At 42.1% G+C, this 9,666-nt stretch overlaps 1 protein-coding gene across 1 annotated transcript; it reads left to right on the forward strand.

Annotated features, from left to right (window-relative positions):
- The first annotated feature begins 721 nt into the window (after positions 1 to 721).
- Positions 722 to 1,666, forward strand: LOC102827475 (olfactory receptor 1361-like). Its single transcript, XM_006873995.1, has one exon. It carries the CDS (start codon positions 722 to 724, stop codon positions 1,664 to 1,666), a length of 945 nt encoding a protein of 314 aa, XP_006874057.1.
- The last annotated feature ends 8,000 nt before the right edge of the window (positions 1,667 to 9,666 follow it).

Raw genomic sequence — 9,666 nt, forward strand, 5'->3', positions numbered from 1 at the left:
GCAGATTGAGGGAGCAATAATAGAGTCCTAAATCCTTTAGCTCTGTCTTGAGATAAATCAGTAATGATCAGCTGTTTCTCTGGTCTTTTTTATGAGCTACTAAGCCTTGGTAGAGAAGTGGATTATGTGCTGGGCATCTAACTCCAGGTCAGCAGTGCAAATCTAGCAGTCACTCCATGGGAGATAGAGGAAGTTTTCTGCTGCAGTAAATATTACAGTCTTTGCGACTCTAAACAGGGTCTCTGAGTCTGAACCAAGCGGGTGGAATATCACCACTAATACAAGTCATGGAGAAATGACTAGGAAAGGTTAATAGGGACACACTAAAGCACAGAGAGGAGCTGAGTATGTCTCTGTGTGTGCTGTATACTTCTGGTTGTTACATGACATTGAGTGTGTTCCTAAATATATCAATTCTCTATAGAGTTCCCACTGACCGGGTAGTGAGTTTGATCTACAGACCCTGGGACTGAAACGAACCTTTTGGTCCAGTGCTTATCCTACAGTGTCACTTTAAAAAAAAAAAATCAAAAGTTTGAGTCAAATAGGGCTAGTATCATCTAAGAGAGCCAGAAAGGGTGTGGGCAATGGGGGAGATCCTGACTGAGAAACTCTGATAAAGAAAATAAGACCATGACCGGAGCCTGACTTTTCCCATCTGATCCCTCAGTTCCTAGCTTTCTGCTCTGTGTCTCTCTTCTCTGCATCTGTAACCAGACCCATGAGTGGGGCAAACCAGTCGAGTGTCTCCGAGTTCCTCCTCCTGTGGCTCTCCAGGCAGCCCCAGCAGCAGCAGCAGCTCCTCTTCGGGCTCTTCCTGAGCATGTACCTGGTCACAGTCCTGGGAAACCTGCTCATCATCCTGGCCATCAGCACAGACTCCCGTCTGCACACCCCCATGTACTTCTTCCTCAGCAACCTGTCTTTCGTGGACGTCTGCTTCTCCTCTACCACTGTCCCCAAGATGCTGACCAACCACATAGTTGGGAGTCAGTCCATCTCCTTCCCTGGATGTCTCACACAGCTGTATTTTTTCAGTCTGTTTGCGGACATGGACAGTTTCCTCCTGTCTGTGATGGCCTATGATCGATTTGTTGCTGTATGCCACCCCTTACACTACACAACAAAGATGACCCCTCAGCTCTGTGCCCTGTTAGTCAGTGGGTCTTGGGGAATTTGCATTCTGAATGCTCTGTTGTATACTCTGCTGATGGCTCGACTCTCTTTCTGTGCAGACAATATAATCCCTCACTTCTTCTGTGATATATCTGCTCTCATGGACCTCTCCTGTTCTGACACACACCTCAATGAGATGGTGATTCTTACTGAGGGGGCCATTATAGTGATCATCCTAATGGTTTCCATCCTGGTTTCCTACATTTGCATCACATGGGCTGTCCTGAGAGTCCCATCCACAAAGGGGAAATGGAAAGCCTTCTCCACCTGTGGCTCCCACCTGGCTGTGGTTTCCCTCTTCTATGGCACCATCATTGCTGTGTATCTCAACCCTTCATCCTCTCACTCAGCTGAGACAGACACCACAGCTACTGTGATGTACACTGTGGTGACCCCCATGCTGAACCCTTTCATCTACAGCCTCAGGAACAAGGACTTGAAAGGGGCTCTTAGAAAAGCAATCAGCAGAAAAAGGTTTTCTTCCTCATGAAAACATCAAAGTTGAATCTCATTCTCAAATAAAGCTCTTTTGACCAATTGAATGTCAGGCAGCAATGGTTTTGTCAAAGTGACAAGACACTAACATACTGCTCAGGGCACATCGAAGGTTGCTGTGACTTATTCATTGCTATGCTGGAGTTAACTGTATCGCTGCCCTATCTGCTCTATAAGGATGTCTCATTTACTAATACTCTTAATATGCCATCTGTGATCACAACCACATAGGATGGGCCACAAACACTCTCACATACTGGTTTTGAGATTCAGACAAAAGAATGACGGGATGACATCCTAGGACTCAGGTGGGTCATAACACTTCAGTTAGAAATAGAGACCCTGGTCAGCACCGTGGCCCAGAGCACAAACAGGTGAAGACACAGAGTCCTGGAAATCCTTTGTTACTGAGTAGTTTGGCTTCCTGACTTTGCAGGTAGTTCTAGCCAGACTCATGTCTTTGAATATTTTCTATGTCCTCTTCCCAAACAGACCCCACTTCTTCACTTCAGGTTTGTAACTCACTCCTCAAACCTTTTCAAGGATAAAGTCCAATTTCACCTCCTATGTCTCGTAGCCTTCCTAGCTCGCTCTTCTGGAACCCCCAGGTCTATGTTTTGGGTTGATTGCACTCTGTCCTATAATTATTTGTCATTCCCCTCTGTCCCCTCCAGAAGGCTCTGCACATATTATAGGAGGCTCCGGATTCAAATGCACATATTCTTCACCTTGGGTTTCTCATGACTGATAGTGCTCCCGGACCACAGGCAACAGAATGCATGGATGGGTTTTCCTTATTTCGTTTGTTGTAGTTGTTATGTGCCATGGAGTTGGTTCCGACTCATGGCGAACCTGTAAAGGATTTCCAAGGCTGTAAATCTTTAAGGGCGCAGAAAGCCTCATCTTTCTCCCGTGGAACAGCTGGTAGTTTTGAAGTGCTAACTGTGAGATTAGCAGCCCAATTTGTAACCACTGCACTACCAGAGCTCCTTTAATGAGAGCATTTAAAACACAACATTTTGTTATTCCAAGGTATTAGCTGCGTGCATTGGAAGGGCAAACACTCATAAGGCATAAAATGCAAACAACCTGTAACTTTGCCACTTCAAGTAACCATGCTGCGATCTTTGTTAAGTGCCATCCTGTCGGCTCCAGTTCATAGCAATCCTGGATTGTTTCTGAGGAGTGACTAGTGGGGTAGGGGCTCCTTAGTTATTGTTGTGGTTAAATTCTGTGGAGTTTGTTCCAATTCATAGTAACCCTGAATAGGGTGCTCTAGAAGTGGCTGGTAGGTTTGAGTCACTGGCCTCGGGGTTAGCAGTTCAGTGCTTATCATACAGTGCCCACACCAGGACTCCAAGACAGCCATAGTGAGACATTTATGAAGCGAATTCCTCAGCGTTTGTTACTGTTGTTGTTTAGTGCCATTGAATCATATCCAGCTTGTCTATAGATTCTTGAGTCGTGATGTGGCACAAAAGGATAATCACTGGACCACAAAGCCAGTTTGAACTGCAAGGGCAGCATACAGGATGCTGAGTCAGAACTGACTCAAGGCACATAACAGCAACAATCAGTGTTCTTGAGCATCCTGTGCCCTGCTAGTCACTGGGATTGGGTGACTTGCAATCTGAATGCTTTGTTCAATACTATGCTGATGGGTCGACTCTCATTCTGTGCACACACCCTGTATAGAGTTTGAAGCACCAACCTCTAGTACTTATCCTATTGTAATCCATTTATATTATTCTGGATCTTGATTTTTCCAGTTTCTTCTTCCCATGTCAGTAAAGAACTTAGACATGTGCATCATGTTTCATCCAACAGATGCATATCTTATCCCGTCTCCAAATCTGAACAACTTCAGTGTCTATGGTGTACATAGCTGTTGTACAAGACCTCTTTAAAGTGCTGAAGAGCAAAGGTATCAGTTTGAGGACAAAGGTGGAGCTGACTCCTGCCCTGGTAATTTCAATTGCCTCAAAAGCATGTGAATGTTGGGCAGTGACTAAGGAAGAATTGATGCATCTAGTTATGGTGTTGGAGAAGAACATTAAAAGAACCATGGACTTCCGGAACAACAAACAAATCTGTGATGAAAGAAGTACAGCCAGAATGCCCCTTAGAGGTCACGATGGCCAGACTTCACCTCTCATCCTTTGGACATATTATTAGGAGTGACCAGTTCTGGATTAGGACATCACACTTGGTAACGTAGAGCCAGAGAAAGAGAAAAGGAGCCCCAAGGAGATGGACTGGCACACTGGCAGCAGCAACAGGCTGAAGCTTAACAACTAATGTGAGGATGGCTCAGGGCCAGGTGGTGTTTTGTTCTGTTGACACAGGGTCACTATAGGTTGGAGCTGACTCGATGGCCCCTAACAGCAGTAACTGTAAATTACACCTCTGTCTATATCCTCAGGTTTAAAGTTCTGTCTGTAACCCTAAAGACTGCCACCAGTAATCTGTGCACTTGACCTCTCCTGAATTATAAATTAAAGTAAAATTTCCTCTACTTCAATTATCCCCACTTAAGACCACCTACCATTTCTAGGAGGGGTCAGTACCTCTGTCTGGGTATCCAAGCTCTGCAAAGCCCACTCTGTCCAAAGGAGCCAGCCTGTCCTGCTTCCCCCACTAGGTGGAGAGAGAGCATTCAGGAAGACTGGCAGGACCAGGTGAGTTCCAGGCCCATAATGTGGCTGTTGAACCCAGGTCTTGTTAAGTGCCTGCAGGTCTGTGTGATGCAGCACTGATATACACCACCCATGTCACTGTGGTGAGAAACCTGTGGCCACTTTGCTTTTCAGGTCACTTTATCCTCCATGAAAGTCTGACTCTGAGACATGCATGGTAGCTGCTCCACCAGAGGCTTCTAGTCTTTCTGTGTGAAACCAGCTCCCTCCCTCAACATTTGGATGTTAGGATGCAGAGCTCCGATTTACCCATTTTTCTCTTGAGATCCCCCTGGGGATTAATTTTAAGCGAACTCATCTTCAAGCAGACTTTTCTAATCATAATATAGTTGTTATAGATTGAATTGTGTCCCCCCACAAAATGAATGCTGTAAATCCCAATGCATAGGGGGATAAGGCCATGTCAGCATAGGGTTTTCTTTGTAAATGAGGTCATATCAGTGTAGGGTGTGTTTCAGGCCTACTCACACTTGAGCTATAAAAACAGCAAACTCGGCACAGGAAGCAAGCACAAATGTAGGGAAGATAACGTGCCGTGTGTACATAGATGGCCTACAACCCAGGACCCCCAGGCCTACAGACACAAGAGGAGATCTTCACCTTGAGACACACACAGACAAAGTTCTGGTAGTGTTGTGGTTACGAATCGGGCTGCGAACCGCAAGGGCAACAGTTTAAAACTACCAGCGGTTCTGCGGGAGAAAGATGAGGCGTTCTGCTCCCGTAAAAATGTACAGCCTTGGAAATCCTGTATAGGGTCACTATGAGTTAGAACCGACTCCACGGCACACAGCCATCACCAAGCTGGGGACATGAATTCCAATTTTAGCCTTCAGACGGGATCAGGTGCATTCAGGTGGTATGGCCATAGACAATTTTTAGCCTTCAAAGTATGAAAAAAATGAGTTTCTGTTTGCTAAATGTGGTGCTGCGGGTTAATGTGAGGACTGCAAAGTCCGTTTGAACTGCAAGGTCAGTGGTTCGAGCTCACAAGCCATCATCAAAACGCTATACAGGGTTGCTATGACTCAAAGGTACTAATCAACAACAACAAAGCCATCTACTTGTGGTATTGCCGGGATAGCACCACTCCCTAATCAAACAGCTGCATCTATAAAATAGAGTTTGATTTTAAAAAGAGGAAAATCAGAAAGATTTAACAAACACTCACACAACTGCAATGAAAAGGGAAAGGAAACTCACAAACAAAACGACCTCAGAAAATTCTGTGAAACAAAGAAACCAACACCACCACAAAAATACACACAGCAAACTGACAGCAATCAATTCACACCTATTGATAATTACATTGAATATAAATGGATTCAAAAGACAGAGCAGACCGGATAAGAAAACAGGATCCTTCTATATGCTGTCGAAATGCCTATCAACAGAAGAACGGTTCAACACATTGGTACATACATACAATGGACTACTACACAATGAGGAAGAATAATTAAACTTTGAGGATGAATCAGCTAAATACCTCATAACACATTGAGCCTGGAGGACGGACATTATGCTGAATAAAACTAGTCATTCACAAAATGCTGTATGAGACCAATGTTGTAAACAGTTAAGGCTTCCTTAATAAGAGAAACAACCTATGATGGTTATGTGGGGCATGTAGGAGGGAGACACCTGTTAACATGGACGACAGGACAGGCAATATACAACAAGAGGGCAGTTAGCAGAGGAAAGATAAAGGAAGCAGAAGACACAGGGAGGAATGCAATGTTAATGTGCACAGGGGTAAATACTGTTTAATGCTGGTCCATAAGGGGATTGTAAGCTTTGTAAAAAACCAAAGTATATGATTTATTGAATATAAAACTGATAATTTGTTCTGTAAACCTTCACTCAATTCACAATAAAAAGTTTTAAAAAATATAACTTGAATATGCTGTTGCTGTGGTTAAGAGTTGCTGAGTACGTTCTGATTCACAGCAACCCTTTGTAGGGATTCAGAGGAACAGCTGGTGGGTTTGAACTGCCGACCTTATGGTTCAAACCGATTTTGTGGTCTAGTGCTTATCCTACAGTACAATACCGGTACTCTAGAATTTGAATATATAGAGATGAAAATTATAACAAACACTTACTGCCCCTATTTAACATATTTAATTGGACTTGAATATCTTTTTAAAAGTTTAATTTTGGTGCTGTTATGTGGCATCAAGTCGGTTCCCACTCACAGTGACACCATGTGCAACAGAACTAAATACAGCTAGGTAGGTCCTTTGTCATCCTCAAAATTAATCTTCCATGTGAGCCCCGTGTTGCAGCCACTGCATTCCATCTTGTTGAGGGTCCTTCTCTTTATCACTGATCCTCTTCTTTACCTAACATGATGTCCTTCTCCAGGAACTTGTCCCTTCTGATAACATGCCCAGAGTACATGAGAGAAAGTCAGGCACCTTAGTCCTCAGACTGACATCTTTGTTCTTGAGTACTCCAAAGAGGTCTTATGCAGAAGATTTGCCCAATGCAGTACTTTCAGTGTTGATGGTTGATCCAAGCAAAATGAAGTCTTTGACAACTTCAGTCTTTTCTCCACATATGGATGCTATTTATTGGTCCAGTGGTAAGGATTTTGTTTTCTTTATTGAGGTGCAACCCATACCATACTGAAGGCGGTGGTCTTTGATCTTCATCAGTAAGAATCTTAAATTCTCTTCACTTTCAGCAATCAAAGTTGTATCATCTGCAGATTGTTAGTATGCCTTCCTCCAATCGTGATGCTATGTCCTTCTTCATATAATCCAGGTCTTTAATTTATTTGCTTAGCATACAGATTGAATATAAGGTGAAAGGATATAACCTGGTGCACACCTTTCCCAATTTTAAACAATTCTAGGTCCCCTTGTTCTGTTCAAAAGACTGCTTAGCTCTTTATTATTTCTTCCATTTGCTGTGATTTTTCTACATTAAAGAACAAATTGCATATTGTCTTCTGACTTCCCTTTTGTTTTCTTTATTTCCTGTCTTTTAAATTACCATTTACTTTTTAAATGGATGATGGTCTTGATGTCATCCCACAACTCTCCAGTCTTTGATCATTCCTGTCTAATGCATCACATCTAATCTGGAGATGATCTCTAAATTCAGGTGGAATGTCCTCAAGGTTCTATTTGGACTCTTGTGGACTTGTTTTAATTTTCTTCATCTTCAGCCTTAACTTTTAAAGGAGAAATTAATGATCTGTTCAACAGTTGGCCCCTGGCCTTCTTTTGGTTGATGATATTGAGATTTTCCATAGTTTCTTCTTAAAAATATATTTAATTTGTTTCTGGTGCATTCTATAGAGTGAGGTTTGTTTATGTTATGATAAACAGTATTTACAGTGAATAAGTGATTGTTAGTAAGTGCCATAGAGTTGGTTATAACTCATAAAAACCCTATGTAGGGTTTCCAAGAAGTAGCTGGTGGATTTGAACCACCTATCTTGGGATAAGCAGTCTAGTGCTTATCCTACAGAGTCAGACCAGGACTCTGAATAAGTCACTGGTCTTGCAAAATGCTATCATGCAATCTCCAGCATCATTTATATCACCAAGGTCTTATTTTCCAGCTACTGATCCTTCCTTTCTGTTTCAACTTTCCCATTCCAATCACCAGTAATTATCAACACATCTTGATTGCACATTTGATCAATTTCATACTGGAGAAGGTTGTATGATTCTTCAATTTCACCATTATTGACTTGAGTGGTTGGTGTGTAAATTGGATCTTAACTGGTTTTCCTTGTAGGCATATAGATATTATCCTTTCACAGACAGCACTGCAATTAAAGATAGACTTGAAATGCTCTTTTTTTATAATGATTTTGACACTATTTCTCCTCCATTTGTCATGCCTGGCATAGTAAACCACATGATTTTTTTCATTTAAAATGTCTAAAACCAGTCCATTTCAGTGTGTTAGTGCCTAGGATATGCATCTTTATAAATTCTATTTCATTTTTTATGACTTCCAGTTTTCCTAGATTCATAACATAGGCTGATTATTAATGGTGCTTACAGCTGTTTCTTCTTGAATTGTACCTCATCAGCAAATGAAGTTTCCTAAACTTTGCTCCATTTGTGTCTTAAAGGTCACTGCACAGGTCTTTCCTTGTCATATTTTGAGTTCCTTCCTACCTGAGGGGCTCATCTTTTGGCACTTTATAAGTCAATGTTCTGCAGCTATCTACAAGGTTTTCAGTGGCTAACCATTCAGAATGGTCTAGCTCTGCTTCTTCCTAGTCTGCCTTAGTCTGGGAGCTATGCCGAAACCTGTCAACTATGGATGACCCTCCTGGTATTTAAAAAACCAAAGGCCTAGCTTCCAGCATCACAGCATCAAAGCAACACACAAGACACAAGAGTATGACAAACGGACTGACAAGTGGTGGGCTCCAGACTTTGGAGCTTCTCAGTCATGACATGCTATGCTCTTCCTGATGTCTGCCCATTTCCTCCCCTCTCCCCATTACAAAATAATTATCCTTCACACTCTATGCTTTAAAGGATTAAGACCAGCTCTAGAATGTGCCCACAGCCTTCTAACTTGAAAACATGACAGCAGACCTATGCAGATGATCAGATGGGGAAAAAATAAGCCAAAACTGACAAAACAGCAATAACTCAAGTTTTTGATCTAAGGAAGTAGAAAATTATTCATGAGCCTAATTTCCAAATTAGAAGAGGATTCAGAAGAGGCCATGGAACAAGGGATATCATTGCGGATGTCTGATGGTTCTTGGCTGAAATCAGAGAATATCAGGAAGATGCTTAACTGTGCTTTATTGACTATGCAAGGCATTTGATTGTGTGGATCATGACAAGTTATGGACAACATTGCAAAGTGTGAGTATTCCAGAACACTTAATTGTGCTTATGAGGAATCTGTACATGGACCAAGAGGCAGCTGTTCAAACAGAACATGGGAACACTGAATGGTTTAAAATTAAGAAAGGTATGTGACAGGGTTGTATTCTCTCACCATACTTACTCAACCTGTATGCTGAGCAAATAATCCAAGAAGCTGGGTTATATGAAGAAAAATGTGGCATCAGGATTGGAGGAAGTCTCATTAACAACCTGCGATATGCAGATGATACAACCTTGCTTGCTGAAAGTGGAGAGGACCTAAAACATTTACTGATGAAGATCAAAGAGCACAAACTTCGGTATGGATTACATCTCAATGTAAAGAAAACAAAAATCCTCACCACTGGACCAATAAACAATATTCTTATACAACGGAGAAAAGATTGAAGTTGTCAAGGACTTTATTCTTCTTGGATCAACTATCAACA

This window comes from Chrysochloris asiatica, unplaced genomic scaffold (assembly GCF_000296735.1).
Source record: "Chrysochloris asiatica unplaced genomic scaffold, ChrAsi1.0 scaffold00257, whole genome shotgun sequence".
Taxonomy (NCBI): Eukaryota; Metazoa; Chordata; class Mammalia; order Afrosoricida; family Chrysochloridae; genus Chrysochloris; species Chrysochloris asiatica.